Here is an 18,055-nt window from a genome sequence, read left to right on the forward strand (position 1 = left end):
CTCTAGGGGCCACCGCATATATTTATATATAAACATATATAAATAAAACCACTTGTTTTTACGTTAGTAATTCCTTTTGTGCATAATTTTATATTATTGTTAATAATAAATTAATTAAAGCAACAAAACAACCTGAAGAGCCGGTTCGGAGCCGAAAGAGCCGGCTCTTTTTAGTGAACCGAACCGAAAGAGCCGGTTCTCTAAAAAGATCCGGAAATCCCATCACTACTCATTAATATGTAGGTACGTAACGTCCACGCCGGAGGCTGTCTTTAAATACGGGGAGACACCATCACACCGGCAGCACTTCAGTCAAAGAGCGTTAGTGTGGAGCTGACACATTCCAACTCCTGTTTTCACCCGTTTCTTTGAAACCTTCAAGGTAAGATGGGTCGCGGTACTCTGACTCTACACACCACATCTGCACCCAGGACTCTCTAAAGACTGTTTTTTTATTTAAAGATTTTAAAAGCTGAATGTCTCAAACCGCGTGCTAGAGGACAGACCGGGGCGTGACGATGTGTAATCAGTATTAATTGGGTTCAGCTGCAGATTAAATCAGTTAAGATTTCTGTCAGTATTATTTCCCTTATAGCATAAGTAAACAAGTCAAGCAGAGGTAACAGGTTGTCTTGGGCATTCTGCAGATGCATAGTTACTTGTGGGCTATTATGGAGTATTTTATTCGCCCGTTGTATAAAATGTAATAAAAACAGGAAATATTCCGACTCGTTGGTGTTTAAAAACCTTTTTATGTTCTTTCTGTTTGAATCCATCCCCGTGATCGAGGCGCTTGGGTTTTGGTGACGTAAAATGCGCATTGGCTACGCATGCCTACAGCCGCGGTGGCGACCATCTTCCAACAGCTATAAATGACCCTGGCCCTTGCAATTTACTGCGCTTGGGCGTGCTTGCCTATCGCAGGGACGCAGTGTCTTTAATTGTCTTGTTGGTGTTTTATGGCTTTGCCAGAAATGCCGTCCCCGCGTTGTCGGCTTTGTCTGATTCATCGGACCTTTCTTGGCACAGAGTTGTGGATAAATATTTGACAGATGCAGACTGTGGGGAAACTATTAATGTCTGGTTCTATGACGACTGCAGGGCGGTAAAGCTTTTCTAGGACTTAAATTCAACAACAGTCTTTTCTTGAATTCAGATGTGGACAAGAGATGTGCAGCAGCATTGTAACTGAGATGCTGAACGGCAGCCGTTACCTGACACCCTGTATAGCCTTTAGTGGCCTGCTGGCAAAAGAATTAACCAAATGAGCACAATAATGTTGGGAAACATGATAACACTAGGACTGTGTGTAATGTCCCATTATACTCTTCCAGCTACTAAAAGTCGTCCTCTTATTCAGGCAACTAAGGAAGCAGTTTGCCTGGTTTGTGGAGCACAGCAGTGAAGCACTGTCCCATATAGAACACTGGCAATAATCCTAGATTATAATGGGTCCAAATGCTGGTACATGTAGTATGGATTACACTACTACATTTTTATCCTACAGTTTTGAGCAAACTGTATATACAAGCTGTAGATGGTCCCCTTGATGTCAGACTGACATTCTGGCTCCAGCCATCTTGTTTGTTTCAAGTAAACTGATAGATGCCTGGCAGCTCAAGGACACTGGTCACTTGTACACTAGTGGATGCTCATTCAAAAGTAAGCCGCACCCTAATGCAGAGGCTGCTTTATCCTCTTCTCTTAACGGCGCAGCATTTAAGACTAGAAGGGATCAATTGGCACCATAAACCCGTTTGGGAAAGCTTTACCGAGGACATAAATCATGGAAGATGTAAGGTCACATTCATACACTTTAGAGGTTTCAAGTGAGCTCTAGTAGATGTCTCAGTGCATTAATCTGGGCCTGTACTTGGCCATACGTGCTCATCTACACGTCCCAGTGGAAACTGTGCCTTGTCACACCGGTGGTGGAGCCAGGAAACGCAGTGTGTGTGGATGTGAGGTCATCTGGGGATGTTCCCTGTTGCACAGAGGCAAGCTGCAGTGCTTTCAAAAGCAGTGGTTGCCATGGATGCAAGGAGAGGCTCTTTAAAGCTCAATCTCTCAACCTTAATGAAAGTGTTCAAATGAAAATGACATTTCAGTTCTGTAATGATGAAATACAATAAAATCCAGGCTTGATTCATTGTGGGATGTGAAATTAGTCATGGAAACTTTTTTGTGAGCCAACTAGTAACCACACATTCAAATTGCTTCATAGATTATGCGTCTCGCTTTCTTCATGCTCTCTCACTCCCCTCTGTTTACCCCCCCCAACCTTTTCCCTTCATTCTCTTCCCCTTTATACTTCTGCATGGCGTCCTTACGTCTTGTGTCTCATATCCTTCATTTCCTTTATCTTTACTTTTAATAGATGTCCACCATGGAGAAGCTCATTGGCCATGTGATGAAGGAGGAGCCTGTTGGCAGCAGGTGCAAAGTGACTGTAGTGGGTGTTGGCATGGTGGGCATGGCCACTGCTGTCAGTATCCTGCTCAAGGTAAGACGGGTAGGAGGGGAATAAACTTGTTGAAATTAAGAAGATTGCTACTATCCTTATTTGGGGATTGAAAAAGGTTTACTCAATAGGATTTCACTGGGACAGATGTAAAGGTTGTGATGGCTAGAGCAATAGACTTACCAGATCCAACGACATTTACCAGAAATGATTTGTTTGCTGTGTTATGTAAAGTTTGTTTGGTTGTTAAATTGACCTATAATATAATAATTAGGACTTGTGTGATGAGCTGGCACTGGTTGATGTGATGGAGGACAAGTTGAAGGGTGAGGCGATGGACCTGCAGCACGGATCCCTCTTCCTTAAGACGCACAAGATTGTAGCTGATAAAGGTGAGAATTGACAAACTGTCATTTAGTTTACTTGCTGACTAACCTGGAGTGGAATACAACTTTTTTTTTTTTTTTTTTTTTTTTTTTCCCTCCCTCCATCTCTTCAGACTACAGTGTGACAGCCAACTCTAAGGTGGTGGTAGTGACTGCAGGTGCCCGCCAGCAGGAGGGCGAGAGCCGTCTCAATCTGGTGCAGCGTAACGTTAACATCTTCAAGTTTATCATCCCCAACATCGTCAAGTACAGCCCCAACTGCATCCTGATGGTGGTCTCCAACCCAGGTTAGACAAGGAGTCTACATCATGTGGGGTTTACATGGTCCAATTCCTGTTCGAAGCAGATTAATGGCTGATAATTTCTCATTTGGCACCTTCCCAGTGGACATCCTGACCTATGTTGCCTGGAAACTGAGTGGCTTCCCCCGTCACCGTGTGATTGGCTCTGGCACTAACCTCGACTCTGCTCGTTTCCGCCACATCATGGGAGAGAAGCTCCACCTGCATCCTTCTAGCTGCCATGGTTGGATCATCGGAGAGCATGGAGACTCTAGTGGTACGCTAGCGACATTATTTGCGAAATTTATACTGTCACGTACAGTTCAGAATTTCCTGTTTCAGTGGGGTGTATTTCTTTCTCGTAGTCCCTGTGTGGAGTGGTGTGAACGTTGCTGGAGTTTCTCTTCAAGGCCTCAACCCAAAGATGGGGGCTCAGGGTGACCCAGAGGACTGGAAGGCAGTGCACAAGATGGTGGTTGATGGGTGAGTGTTGCAATTTATTTGCTGGAGTCTGTCATCCTCTTCAAACATACTGATTTTTGTTTTTAACAACATGTATGGAGTGCCTATACTATTCCCCATGAAATGCTGTGTTAGACTAAAGCTCACTTGTTCTCTTTGACTCGTGTCTAACTGAAGTGCCTGACAATGATTAACACTGAATCCATAAATGGCAGTAATGACGCCGTATGACCCATTATCTGTATTGGTATGTCTGAAAGTTGTATGCAACTCTGCAGAAAGGTTAATATTGCACCATCATTTATTGTCTGCCAATCAGTAGACTTGTATTGTAATAGCTGGGTCTTTAGAGTTCAGCCATGTGCAATACAATGTTCTTTGTGTCCCAGTTGAGTCTTATCATTTCACTTATCTTTACAAAGATGAGAGAAATCCACGTGTTGTTTCAACAGAAGAAATGGTATCTGTAAATGTGCACCTCTGTATGGCTAGTAGAACTCATTTGTCTTATCTTTTAAAGGCAGTTAAATATTTTAATTAAAAATCAATTTTGTATCCCTGTTTTCAAAACTCTTATGGGCAACTCGTCAAATTTAAGTTTCTCATGCAAATACCAGTGGCTGCAATCAATGTCTACTATAAACTTGTTAAAAAAAGAAATCGCACAACATGACACATTTCTCCTTTCAGTCTGTTATATGCCATGCTCATTTTTATTTCTTGTCCATGCTGCAGAGCCTATGAGGTTATCAAGCTGAAGGGCTATACTTCCTGGGCCATTGGTATGTCTGTTGCTGACCTAGTGGAAAGTATCATGAAGAATCTGCACAAAGTGCACCCTGTGTCTACACTTGTCCAGGTAGATGAGGATTTCAGTCTTTATTTTTACTTGCTGAAAAGAAAATGCTATACTTTCCACAGATGTGACAAGGTCAGCTTGTAACTATCACATTTCCTTGCCTTTTACTGTATAGGGCATGCATGGGGTGAAGGAGGAAGTCTTCCTGAGCATCCCTTGTATCCTGGGCAACAGTGGCTTGACAGATGTCATTCACATGATGCTGAAGCCTGAGGAGGAGAAGCAGCTGGTGAAGAGTGCTGAGACCCTGTGGGGTGTACAGAAGGAGCTCACTCTGTGAAAAGCACGTCTCTGAATTCTCCAGTTGTCCCTAAAATGACACCATGTGACTCCCTCCTAGTTTCCCTCTTGTGTCTCTCATTGTAATTGGTTGATGTCACCTGTGAATTTCTTAAAAGGCCAAGTGCTTGTAACTAAACCACTCAAAGCTGGGTTTTACGTTTGAGAGATTCACATACAGGTGTCATTTTCCTTTGCTTCCTTCAACCTGGCCTTGATCTTCCATGAAATTTTTGGAAACTCATGCTCGTATCCGTAAAGTCAGCCTGTGTTGGAGAGTAAGTATTTGTCATCCATTTGTCCTCTCTGAAATCATGCAGTCTTTGTGCATATATATATTCTGTGTACTGTATGTTACGAGTACTGTTATTGCTTTTTCTGTACACTCCTAGGTCAGTCTGTATGCATTCTGTGGCCGTTGAAGTTATGTTTCTCCACTTGGTAATCTCTGTTTATATCTTGGAGTATAATGGAGACATTCCATTCTGTATGAGGGCTTCCTATTCACCCACAGTAACACTGCTGCATATGTCACTGGTCCAAAATCTTATGATACCAAAGTACCTTATATTATAGTAAAGCAGACTTCCATAAACTTTCTTGGTACTGAAGCCTTCTTAAAGCCTAACCACAAGTGCACTGACAAAATACTTTTGAAAGCAAATTTCATGGCACACAAAACTGGCAAAGTTTACATCTATTAAGGATAAAATGTGACTGCCATAATATAACTCAGATAACAGAGCCAGTGGGAAAGGGTTGGGTTATGAATCATAAGACTGCTACAGTCATTTAAAACAAAAGTTGCTTGTGTACCCTAAATGTTCTAACAATTTTTTTTTTTTTTTTTTTTCTAACACCACCTGACTCTGGAAAAGAACATTAAAAACAAATTCTATTTATAAATGTTAGATCTATTTATGTATTAATGTTACAATATTAAAGAGGATTTATCAATAAGTTACTGGGAAACATGTCATGGCAGCTGGATATTAAGCTGTTTGCTGTAACATCAAATAAATCTGCCAGGATTATTCAAGTTTGTCCTGTGTTCTGTCCTGCATTTACCATCAAACCTGGGGTTGGGGGTCCGTTTGTTTGCGGAGCTGCTGGGTCAGCTGTTGCCCAATATGAGGCTGATCTGAGCTTTTCATGCAAGACTTCAAAATATTTAACTTGCCTTTAAATTACTCGTATTCATACTATTCTACCTGCTCACAACCACTAGCATTTTAATATGTAACTATCACTGGTTTCATAAGTGGTCTGTGTTAAGAGAGTTTTCTTACAGAAAGCAGTTCTACAAACCAGTGGAGGAAATTATAGTTCATTATTTTGGCCTTTGGTGTACAGACTAGAGCACCAATCTTCAAGTTGGTACACTCTGAACCACCGCTACCTTTTGGTTGTGCAACACAGAAAATCGTTGAATAATATCAATTATGCAAGCCACATGAATGACATGACTAAAAAGAGATGACCTATTAAATCAATTTATTTGTACTGATTTACATCTTTACATAAAAGAGCAAGTTGCCTATGGTTAAACTGAGGAAACAAAACAAAATCTATAATACAATTCAAAGTGCATTTAGTAAAAGGCTAAATTCAAGAAAAAAAAAAACTTTACACAAGTTAAAGTTTTGATTAGTACATTTGTTTACTTTTGTACCTCTTAACACCCAGTTTTATTCACAAATTTTTAACTTATGTTTACTTTAACCTTCTCAGCAGGACTGAGAATGGACAGCATGGGAAAAAAGAAAAAAAATCCGATACAATGGAGAAATTCCTTTACGATCCAGTAATGTATGCCAAGCCTGCCACCTACCTTAGACACTCTACAGAGTGAAACAAAAAAATGTACATGATTGACTGGTTAAAGCAGTCAACGGGTATAACAAGCAGCCGCCACACTCTGAAAGAACCTCTCTCTCTCACACACACACACACCCTCCATAAGGAGACATACAAATGGAAAATAATGTAGTAATAGTAGTGTGTGCAAGTGGGATAAGAGCTCAAATTAAAGCTGAATGTCTGACCCAAACAAATCGGTTCAGGTTAATGGATATAACTTCATGGCTACTGAAACATGAACAGAAATCCTGAGGATGAACCCTTCCCTTCCTGAAAAGTACTCCTGTGTATTTACAGACATATCTTTTCATTACAAAAGGGAGTGATCATATGGGCTCTCTACAAAGCTCTTCACTTTTAGCCCCTACCATCTGTACTTAAGCCCCTACCATCTGTACCTACTAGCCAAATCATGTGTTATGGCAAAGAAATTGCCAACAGAACCTGTAAGCTTTAGTTTTAGGCCAAATTTAATGTCATGACAGTGTTTTTTGCTTTTAATATTTGGTCATAAAAATAACCCTCTCATGTTTAGGTCATGTCCTTACACAATGACCTCAAAGGAGTGTTTGGTTAGTTTAAAATCTAAACTGTCTAGCTACAACTATGGCTGCAATTTACCATTCAAATATGTATTTTGTCTTTGTTGGTGCTGTTCAAATTTCTATCAGAATAAATTCAATATAAGACTATAAAATAGAGCAGCTGGTTGATATACAAGATGATAGAAGAGAGTAAGAGAGCATGAAGATATGAATGTTTCTAGGTAGTAAGCGTGGGTCAGTAGAGGTCACTAAGCCCAGCAGTCTTGCGGGCTTTTTGCATAAGAGCACGAAGCTGGAACTGCTTCCTGGACAGAAGACGTACATGCTATAAACAGGAAAAAAAAAAAAAAAAAGAGGCAGATAGGTTAAAGTGTCTGTATACTTGTTTCTGCTTATATGTGCTAGCAGCTATCTAGATCTGGTTACCTTGAGAAAAACTTCCAGGTCTATGACACCCCTGCGGAGGGCTTCGCCCAGGTAGAAGATTGTGTCTTCAATTGCATTCTCTTCAGCGTACAGGTTCAGGATCTGTTTGTACAATGGCGCTGTGGGCACAATGACGTCATCAATGTCATTATTCTCCGACTGGTTTTCCATTTTCTCCAAGGCCTCGCTCAGCTCCTCGTCTTTTCTCTTCAGCAGATCGATGTTCCTGTCAACTTCAGTCTAGTGGAAACATCGTGATGATTGCACATATTTAGCAAATCTCAAAAATGACTGCTGTAACAGTTATCTGTGGTGAATAGAGAACAAAACAAACAGAAAGATTTAACACTGAAAGTATGATCATCTCTCACCACTTCCTGGTCCAGTCTTGAGATCATCTCTTCCAGTTTCTGATGTCCTTTCTTCAGGTCCTCTTCTGTTCGCTTCAGGGCATCCAACTCTGCCTGAGCTCTGTCCATCTCCTCCTTCATTCTCCAGCGAAGCTTGTCACTCACTGCAGAAATTAGAGATGCCCGAATGGTGTCCTCGCCAATGGTGCCATCTCTGTTTGGGCCTTAAGAGGAAGAGATTATAATAAGTCATCTGAGACAGTGAACAGGAGAGCCAGATGGAAAAAAAGATACTACTACAACTTAAACCATAATCTCACCCAAATATAATTATATTTGATTTTGTTAAGTCTCTTTTACACATACCATGTCCTATGTAAAAGGGCCTTTACTGTAAATTAACAAAAGCTAATCATCTTCAGATAACTGTAAAAATGATAATTTAAATCATAATTCTGTGGAGGCTTTTCTTCCACAGAGAAACTGTGCCACCCTAAGGTGAGGATGTTTGACTAAACCATAACAGACATTTTTTTCAGGTTCTTGGTGGAGGCAAGAGGAAAATGCACAGATTTCTGTCAAATATGGTAACATGGACTTGTGGCCTTTACTATATACACAGACCAACTCTACCAGCGCACATAGTCACTCCCTAAAGCTCACTATGAGCCAAGAAAAACTCTCCACTATTCATCCTTGCATTGCAGTTATTCAGTTCAAACAATTCACACTACATTTAAAATATTTTCAACAGTATTTATAGGCACAGCAAGGCATCACCACAGAGAAATCTGACAACAAGGTTTATATACAAACAAAAGGGTCCAAAAGGGTGTTTTCCAGAATGATGGAAAATGAATGAAGTATTCACATGATTTTCCCAGTTAAGCCATTTATTGGCCTCCAGTTTTAGTTTCAGTTTAACACCCATTGGCCAATCTATGATTTATGTTCTGGTTGTAGCACTATCCACAGTGACAACAATATTGTAGGATGGTGGTGAAAAAAGCAACAGAAGGAAAATTACATCTTAACAAATTCATACTTTTATTGAAAAACAAATTCCATGTAGGCAACCTTACTAAGCATTACAGCTGGTATTTTGGACTGTATTGTAAAACAATTTACATGTTTATTTATTAGTGTTTTATACTAGCTACACAAGACAGTTCAAGGACTGGCAAATTCCAGATTATATAGCAGTAAATATACTGGCAAATGTCTGCAGAGTCAAGACCACCTTGTTTACAGTCTGGAGTCAGCGCCACAAATGTCAGAGTTAATTCACCCACTAGGTGACCCCATTTCTTCTCCTTTACTGTTCCAAACCTAAATATAGACCTGTGTGCTTCTGAAGTTTAAGTTGTGGGGGGCAAAAAGAAGCTTTCCCTTTCCGTTCAGGGCCATCCCACCCTTTGGCCTTTAATAGACCCCACTCTAGTTACACTAATGACCTTTCACTGGTGACTTGGTACGCTACTGAAGTTATTCAGAGGGTGAGAGAGTCGAAGTCAAAAGGTCAAGTGTCTCAGTATGGATTAACTAAAGATCATAAAGTTTTATCAAGGGTGAATAACGTTTTTTGCTGAGAATTAAAACTGTTCTACATTAATATTTCAAAGATACCTGGAAGTAGAAAACATATGCACCCAGATGCTGGATGTAATACTTACCCACTGTGGAAACTGGAGTCTGGGTGGGGTAGTGTGCCGGTCCAGCAGTGGCTGGGTAAGAGTTCCCCCCTGGGTACTGATAACTTGGGTAGCCTCTGAAAATAGTTAGATGATTGTCAAGCTAATGCTTTACATTTTCTATTCTGAAACATTTCAAGACCGTATTTGCAAAATTCAGCTGTACATGTAACAGAGCCAGTGCTGCAGTGTCTTGATAATAAAAGTCAGTGAATACTCCACCATCAAACATATTGAATTTGTTGTGTCACACATATAAGTGTTAGCTGTAGGCAGCAAATAAAAGGGCTTGGGAGAAATCTTACCCAGAGTTAGGATTTGGACCATATGGTGACACTGCAGGCATGCCAGGCATGTAGGAAGCTGCAGCAGAGAGAGAGAGACAAAAAACGAGATCTCAGGACACAAAGGTCAAAGGTTTCATTGATTTTTTTTGGGACTGCTCACAGGCACACAGAAGAGACAGAGATAAAGTATCAGTTTCAGTATTGTGTTGCCATAGTATGTGAGCTCCATCTGTTGCCCAAGGAAGTAAATGCACCATTAAAAAAAAAACAAAAAAAACCTAATTTCTAACACTTTGGGAAAAAAAATTCACAGACTACTGTGTACAAGAAATGTATGTCACTCACAATTTGGGGGTCCGGCTGCTTGAAAGGCTTGGTAAGGAGCTTGTGTGGTCGGACGAGAAAACACAGGGGGCTCCTCCCCGAACACCACAATCATCACCTGAATCAGACCATACAGGTCTGATTGAGGCTATAAAACAGTGAGACACATTTTATTAACCAAATTGCCAGGCAAGTTAAGAATGCAAATGATATCTCGAGCCACAAAGGCACTTTTTTTGTCCTATAATCCAGCATACCAAAATGTTGCCTTTTTCTCCATCTAGTAAATTCTTTGAGCTACATTTTTGTGTACAGAAACTCTAGTTGTCACACTACATGCTTTTAATACCTTAAAACATGTTTTTAAACATGGATTAAAAGAATTACTACTTACATGTTTCCATTCATGTAGATACGGCAGGTAAATCTTTCCATTAGCATCTATGTGCTTGCCAGTTTTGATCATCATAGCGCTGGTAGGTTTGACAAAACATATAGGTGGGTTGTAGGGATATGTGTCCAGGAGCCACAAACACACTGGGATGTTGTACACATTACCTACAGAAATCAAATACACAGTGTTATAATATAGCTATTGTCCAAAACCTTAATGTCCTCACTCCTCCCTTAATATTTAACAAACTCCATATTCTATTATCAAGAACATATTAAGTGAAACACATTTTATGTATCTTTGTACATCAAATACACATTTAAAAAAAATCACAAAGTCTGATATTCAAGCAAGATTAAAAAAAAACTGCTTTCTGTCCACATCCACAAGGTGAGAAAGTTTAGGCTTGGCATTTGTCCTGAGATAATGGTGTAAAAAGGAAAAAAAAAAGGTGCAGTTAATCCAGTAAGTCAGAGTGACCACATCGGATAGAAAAAAAGTAGTCTAGTAGACATTATAAATAGTAGTAAAAAAAAAAAAACTTCACTTAATTATGCTTGAAATTTTCAAAAATATATAATATATATTTATAATATATATAATAATTAATAACTTTATATTATAAAGTTATTAATTTATTGGAAAACCTCTTTTTAGAGAGCAAAGAAACATCCATTACCTCTGTAGCTCACAGGAACAGTTCCTGTCAAGCTCATCAGATCTCTTGTGGAGCCATCATTAAATACTGAAATACAAGCAGATGCATGCCATTACACAACATACAAGTGAAACCAAGCAGTTAAAAACAGGAGATAAATATTACTTAATTTACCATAAGCATCCATGACTGGCTTCAAATCCTTGTACTGGGAGATCACATTGGTTATTTCACGAACAGTCAGGTCTCTGTATTTGTATTGCTGGGCAACAAGTAGAGGAGACAAAATTAATATTTTTACTTTTTTTTTTTTTTAATATTTTGTTTACCAAGCTGCTATTCAAAATTCAGTGCCATACAAACTGAGAGTGATCATTTGTATTGACTGATTGATTTTATTTCACTCCAAAACATATCACAGACTAAAAACATATATCACTTAATTACCAGAATAATGACTAAAAAAATACAACTAAAAATAAAAGTCAACTTATTTGATAGGTATTTTGCACTGTCAGTTGAGCTAATGTTAACTGAATTATATTTCACTGACAGGCCACGTTTGTTTGTTTTTTTTACTATCAGAAATAATACTTTCACTCTTCAACAAATGAAGTGCAAGCTTACTGTTCTTCTAACCGCGGGATAACAGATTCTTATTACTGAGCTAAGCTCAATATCCTTAGGATTTTTACACAAACTACAAGAGCTGGATAAGAATCACGTACATAAAGGAAATGTTCAAAAGACAAATCTGAAACAGTAATAGACCTGTAACAGATCCTTGTGGTACACCACAGATAAAATTTCCAAGGGGTGACCTTGAAGAACCATTATTTAATTCTACATACTGTAAACAGGACTTGAAACACCTTACAGATTAAATTTACTGCCTCTTTACATTTGCTTATAAATTAGAATAATCCAATTAAAAAGCCTTGTGAACGTAAATTAGTACAATACCAGTATGGATACAATTATCCATATTAAACTCATTTTTATCAGAGAAGTGTTTAAGACCAGTGTCAATAGAGTCCCTTGGTCTGGCAACCGATTGAGAGTCATTAGCTTTTTCCCACCGATGCATCACAAACCTGGTAATAAACAATTCTCTAAAGTATTCTGAACACGACTGGCAATATAAATACAGGTCTACGGTAACCTCCAAAACCGTGGTCTCATTTTTTTAACCAAAGTAACTTCAATTAATAATATGTGCAACTGTGTGTTCTATGGTTACACAGTTATGCCTCAATCTAATTTAGTACAATATATTTTACCAAAACAATATTTAAGATACTTTATTATCTTAAATTTGGCGAAAATTGACAGTCTATTAAACAAAACCGTACCAGGAAATGTTAAACTGGCTTCTAACGTTAGCCAGTGTCAAACAGGACGCTATGAGCTAATTTGCTATCGTTTTTCAACAGTCAACACTCAAGCTCAAACTTACCTTTAGCATTTTCTTCAGGTTACTTTCGTTGACTACTGCCATGTTCCTCAGGTGTTTATTTTCACTTTTCTTATTAATAAGTTAAGCGTCTTAACAGCTGACTTTTATGACAGCTAAAGTGACAGCGAATGCAAGCTAAAGCTGGCTAGCGGAGCTCCGGTAAATGCAAGGCTAACGTTAGCCCTAGCTCGGGCGGACTCAAACAAGGGCGTGATTTAGCTACTACGAGAAATCTTCCAGTCTTGTAAACGGGAACTGTATCTGTGTTCCACGCGAATACTCAAAAAACAACTCATAAATCGACAAAATAGCTAACGAGTAATTGTAAAAAGGAGCTTGAAAACAAAAATCCGATGGTCAACAAAAGGAATTTCCGGCAGTTCTCTTTAGTGCTTCCGGTCCCTGTGTGACGTGATGTGATTAACACGTCAATGTAAGATCCCCAAATTCTACGATAGCCCGTGATATAAATCTGTAAATGTACACATCAAATGAATTAATAATTACATCTTATTTAATGTTTACTGTTTTTACTTCCGTGAGATGCACACAAACAGAATACTTGAATTCTGATGATACTATATTTCTTCCATACACTTGACTACCGTGGGAAGGAAGAACTCCCTTTTTACAAAAAGTGACCTAAAGCATGACATGTTCAGGGAGGGGCACTCATCTGCCACAACAGGACTCGGGGTGAGGCAATAGAGAAGAAACAAAAGGGGAGCATAGCAGACAAGGACAAAACAAACATTATGGAAGAGAATATACAAAAATTATTCACATGTTGCAGTGGCATCCAAATGCATTAGGAGTGAAGGAAGCCTGCTCTACCCCTAATTATAAGCGTTATCAAGTTTTAAATCTAATTTTAAAACTAGAGAGTATCTGTCTCCTGAATCCAAAGGAGCTGTTTCCACAAGAGAGAGAGCTGCAGGCTCTTCCTGCCATTCAACTATTGGATACTCTAGAAACCATGAGTAAGTCTTCATTCCAAGAGTTTAGTGCTCTACTGGGATAATATTGGGATAATATGATATGAGATTTTTAAGAGCTCATATTAAATATTAAATATCTCATATTAAAGTAAAATTGAGACAGGCATGGTGTTGGCAGGATCACACTTTAGGGCTGTTTTGCTGCCAGTGGTATTTACAAATTCTTCTACTTTTACCTCAAATTATGATGATGATTGAAACTTAAACACAATTCCATATTCCAACAGGGCAATGATCCAAACCATACATCAAAACTGGCTTTGAAATGAGTAAAGCACACTAAATGGCCTGTATTTGTATAGCGTTTTTACTAGTCCCCACTAGGGACCCCAAAGCGCTTTACACACCCAGTCACACACTGGTGGAGGCAAGCTACAGTTGTAGCCTGGGGCAGACTGACAGAAGCAAGGCTGCCATATCGCACCATCGGCCCTTCTGGTAGGTGAAGTGTCTTGCCCAAGGACACAACAACCAAGACTGTCCGAGCCGGGGCTCGAACCAGCAACCTTCCAATTACAAGGCAAACTCCCAACTCTTGAGCCATGATCGCCACTAACATCAAGCTTCTGGAAAGGCCTTCCCAAAGTCACAATTATGGATTATGTTTAAAAGTCTGGGCCATGCCAGCAAGCCAACCAGTTTAAATGAATTGGTCAAATATTCAGCCACAGGTATGCCAGAAGCTTACTGATGCTAAAGAGTCTATTCAAGGTACAACTTCAGGACAGCATGGCGCAATCACTGTCCACTTAACATCGATGGATCCTCTGTGGAGGTCGTCAAGATCACCAAATTCAAGAAGGCCCAACAGCGTCTCTACTTCCTGCAGAAGCTGAGAAAAGCCTATCTCCCTCCATCCATTCTCACCATGTTCTACAGAGAGCCTATCAAGAGCATCCTGAGTAGCTGCATCACTGTCTGGTATGCAAACTGCACCGTACCGGATTGCAATACCCTACAACAGATCGTGACAGCACCTGAGAAGATCACTGAAGCCTCTTTTCCCTCCAGACACTTATAGCACCTGCTCTGTCCACAGAGCCAACAGCATTGTGGAGGACCCCACACACCCCTCACACACACTCTTCACCCTGCTGCCTTCTGGCAAGAGGTACCAGAGCATTCGGGCTCTCACTACCACTACCACTCTGTACTGTACCACTGTACATGGTTGGAAATGACAATAAAAGCCACTTGACTTAACTTAGGACATTTAAACAAATATCAGTGGAAATATATGCGTATATGTGAGCCTGTATGTATACTTTTGCTCCGGTATGGATTAGAGAAAATTCAAAATAAATTCAAATGTGTTCATGTGTGTTTAAGCTTAAAAAAAATGCAAAGCCTCTAATTCCCATGATTCCCATGATGAGTGTATAGAAACTTCTGACCACAACTTTATGTGGTATCCCAAAATCATACTTATAGTCATCAATCACACATTTAGCCATCATTTATATTCTTTAGCAGGACAAGGAAGACATAGGCTATATATATTCAGCCATTTATAGTTGCTATATTAAATATTATGGGCAAAAATCAAATGTTTTGTTAGTGAACTACAATTCCATGAGAGTTATTTCAACAATAACAAGCAATGCAGGTTTAACATAGCTATTTATTTTCAATAACAGAATAAATCAGTCAGTTTTTACAAAAGATTATATTTCAGTCAGAGTCTTCCGGGTATGTGTTTACACTGATGAAAAAAGCTTATACCTATATTCTATTGACAGAGGTAGTTTTTTTCTATTTTATATCAGTTTATAAAATAAGACAGGCTTTTATAAAATGACAGAGGACCACACCCATCTAAAGTCCAAACAGCCCAGAAAATATTGATGCAGTTGAGCAACATCTTTATGAGGCACTTGTAAAGCAATGACGGTGGTTAAAATGTTTATTGCTACCACACAAAATCAAATGAAAGGGTGCTAATTTGTGATGAAAATCATTTGAAATATAAAAATACAGCATGCTTTTTCATATCTGAAGACTTCACTATTTAACACACAGTCAATAGATACCATATCCACAATATGGGGGAAAAAAACTGACAAAAACATTTCTCTCACAAACTGTTGCCAAATTGCACAAAATACTAACAATTAGTTTCATTTTCTTGCTGAAAAGGTTGCCCGTCTTCTCTTGTTAAAGACAGATATAAACTTCCATCTGTGTCTGTAAATACTTCTGGTTGTCTGTGGAACTGCAGCCAACCTGAACAAATAGAATAAATATCGTTAATCAAATAATGATCATGTCTGACATTCTGACAAGTGAAAGGTATTTTCAAACTCAATCAGGCGGATCCTCGATTATTGGCTCCATCTTATCAGGACACAGATGTTGTTTTTGACAGCATAGAGGCTTCTTTCGTGCTTGTGTGTGCTACTTACAAGAGGCTTGCTCAGGCTCTGCAGAAGGCTTCATACACACAGGAGGAAATTCTCCAAACACGGCAACCATCACCTGAACAAGGCTCATTAGGTCACACTCCCCCTAATAATAGAAGGAAAGGGTCACTTTCATGCGCTCTGGCTGTAGAGTTATGCAGCCACATTGTGTCAGTGCCAGCAAAATCAACCCCTAATCAACCCCACATGCAGCTTTGTCGAAAACAAATATTGCTTCAATTCTCACATTCTTCCACTCTCGCAGGTAAGGCAGCATGACTTCACCATTGCTGGAGATATACTTTCTGCTGAGGATCATCATCTGTTGTGTGGGTCTGATATAGCAGATGGGAGCAGTTTGGGGGTAGGTTTCCTCAATCCACAGGCAAATAGGAATGTTATATGTTATATCTTGTATAATGGCAAAGAGAAAGATATCAAAATCAGAGAGATTCTTAACCTTTCATATTTTTTGTTTGAAGTTATTCTGTTATGAAAGAGAACAAAATGGAATGCGAATGTTATTACTATTAATCGTGGCAGGAATGGTTCCGGTTAAGCTCATCAAGTTCTTTGTAGTTCCATCATTGTAAACTGTACAAAACACAGCAAAGGCAGTTACTGTTACAATGCAACGTTCCTTTTTCCACCGAGTTTACAAAGTTCAGCAGCATTGGACTGTGAACCTTACCATATTTATCCATTACGGGCACAAGGTTTCTGAAGTAAGTTAATGCCACGTTTATTTCATGAGCCACACACTTCCGAAGATATATCTTCAAAACATAAAATAACAAAAATTAAAAGGAGAATAGACAAAAGACAAACAAACACTGGAGAAATCTGTACATGAAACTACAGCCGCTGATCCAGCGATAAATGAAACATTCCTTACCTTAGGAAGCATTTTCTTAATCGTATCTTCGCTGTATGGCATGATTAAAGTTTCTCTGAGAAGAAAATGCCACCTTTTTTTTTCAGTCAGTAACACTCTGTATGACTGTGTCAGACCTGTGAATGTCTGCCTGTCATGGCTTTTCGAGAACCTCTTATCTTTTATGACCCTTGAAAGCCAGGAAGAGAGAGTATGCAAATCTTCCGTGCTGAAAACCAATAAGTACTCTACATGGCTTAAAGAAGAGGCATAAAAACATGAAGTGACTTGCATCATGGGTCACTGTTAGATCAATCTGCTAGCATGTGTCTTGCTTTCTGCTTCCTGATTTAGTGATGACACTAACTTATCACTGTCAAATAAATCATTTCATTCATACCATATGGGTGACTCTGTGGCACTAATATAAATAACAGTCAACTCCAGTAGTGACAGAATAGAAATAAGTTCCAAATGCTCTGCTTTATAGGGAGTGCAGAATTATTAGGCAAGTTGTATTTTTGAGGAATAATTTTATTATTGAACAACAACCATGTTCTCAATGAACCCAAAAAACTCATTAATATCAAAGCTGAATGTTTTTGGAAGTAGTTTTTAGTTTGTTTTTAGTTTTAGCTATTTTAGGGGGATATCTGTGTGTGCAGGTGACTATTACTGTGCATAATTATTAGGCAACTTAACAAAAAACAAATATATACCCATTTCAATTATTTATTTTTACCAGTGAAACCAATATAACATCTCCACATTCACAAATATACATTTCTGACATTCAAAAACAAAACAAAAACAAATCAGCGACCAATATAGCCACCTTTCTTTGCAAGGACACTCAAAAGCCTGCCATCCATGGATTCTGTCAGTGTTTTGATCTGTTCACCATCAACATTGCGTGCAGCAGCAACCACAGCCTCCCAGACACTGTTCAGAGAGGTGTACTGTTTTCCCTCCTTGTAAATCTCACATTTGATGATGGACCACAGGTTCTCAATGGGGTTCAGATCAGGTGAACAAGGAGGCCATGTCATTAGTTTTTCTTCTTTT

The 18,055-nt window shown here is 39.1% G+C and overlaps 3 protein-coding genes across 3 annotated transcripts; 1 reads left to right on the forward strand and 2 right to left on the reverse strand.

Moving 5' to 3' along the window:
• Positions 1 to 264: 264 nt before the first annotated feature.
• Positions 265 to 5,409, forward strand: ldha (lactate dehydrogenase A4). Its single transcript, XM_085411802.1, has 8 exons — positions 265 to 382; positions 2,378 to 2,503; positions 2,736 to 2,853; positions 2,961 to 3,134; positions 3,232 to 3,405; positions 3,494 to 3,611; positions 4,326 to 4,449; positions 4,565 to 5,409. Exons 2-8 carry the CDS (start codon positions 2,378 to 2,380, stop codon positions 4,727 to 4,729), a joined length of 999 nt encoding a protein of 332 aa, XP_085267928.1. The 5' UTR covers positions 265 to 382; the 3' UTR covers positions 4,730 to 5,409.
• Positions 5,410 to 6,205: 796 nt separating this feature from the next.
• Positions 6,206 to 13,112, reverse strand: tsg101a (tumor susceptibility 101a). Its single transcript, XM_085411801.1, has 10 exons — positions 12,720 to 13,112; positions 11,438 to 11,525; positions 11,285 to 11,350; positions 10,606 to 10,769; positions 10,233 to 10,359; positions 9,906 to 9,963; positions 9,583 to 9,677; positions 7,931 to 8,133; positions 7,560 to 7,799; positions 6,206 to 7,458 (listed from the first exon to the last, which is right to left on the reverse strand). The coding sequence occupies exons 1-10, from the start codon at positions 12,759 to 12,761 to the stop codon at positions 7,369 to 7,371; spliced, it is 1,173 nt and encodes a 390-aa protein (XP_085267927.1). The 5' UTR covers positions 12,762 to 13,112; the 3' UTR covers positions 6,206 to 7,368.
• A 2,709-nt stretch (positions 13,113 to 15,821) lies between these two features.
• LOC146664612 (tumor susceptibility gene 101 protein) lies at positions 15,822 to 17,053 on the reverse strand. The gene is made up of 6 exons (XM_085411803.1): positions 17,012 to 17,053; positions 16,808 to 16,892; positions 16,645 to 16,710; positions 16,364 to 16,527; positions 16,120 to 16,222; positions 15,822 to 15,940 (listed from the first exon to the last, which is right to left on the reverse strand). Exons 1-6 carry the CDS (start codon positions 17,051 to 17,053, stop codon positions 15,822 to 15,824), a joined length of 579 nt encoding a protein of 192 aa, XP_085267929.1.
• Positions 17,054 to 18,055: the final 1,002 nt, after the last annotated feature.

This window comes from Rhamphochromis longiceps, linkage group LG7 (genome assembly GCF_057381845.1).
Source record: "Rhamphochromis longiceps isolate RC_006_pf linkage group LG7, R_longiceps_female_GT1.1, whole genome shotgun sequence".
In the NCBI taxonomy this organism is placed as follows: Eukaryota; Metazoa; Chordata; class Actinopteri; order Cichliformes; family Cichlidae; genus Rhamphochromis; species Rhamphochromis longiceps.

Coding starts and splice junctions, on each gene's coding strand:
- LOC146664612 (XM_085411803.1), bottom strand. CDS start 17,053: ATGCCATACAGCGAAGATACGATTAAGAAAATGCTTCCTAAG. Junction 16,893..17,011: donor TTAAGAAAATGCTTCCTAAG/GTAAGGAATGTT, acceptor TATGTTTTGAAG/ATATATCTTCGGAAGTGTGT. Junction 15,941..16,119: donor AGAGCCTGAGCAAGCCTCTT/GTAAGTAGCACA, acceptor CTATTTGTTCAG/GTTGGCTGCAGTTCCACAGA.
- ldha (XM_085411802.1), top strand. CDS start 2,378: ATGTCCACCATGGAGAAGCTCATTGGCCATGTGATGAAGGAGGAGCCT. Junction 3,135..3,231: donor GATGGTGGTCTCCAACCCAG/GTTAGACAAGGA, acceptor GCACCTTCCCAG/TGGACATCCTGACCTATGTT. Junction 3,406..3,493: donor AGAGCATGGAGACTCTAGTG/GTACGCTAGCGA, acceptor TCTTTCTCGTAG/TCCCTGTGTGGAGTGGTGTG.
- tsg101a (XM_085411801.1), bottom strand. CDS start 12,761: ATGGCAGTAGTCAACGAAAGTAACCTGAAGAAAATGCTAAAG. Junction 11,526..12,719: donor ACCTGAAGAAAATGCTAAAG/GTAAGTTTGAGC, acceptor CTTGTTGCCCAG/CAATACAAATACAGAGACCT. Junction 9,964..10,232: donor AGCAGCCGGACCCCCAAATT/GTGAGTGACATA, acceptor TCTCTGCTGCAG/CTTCCTACATGCCTGGCATG.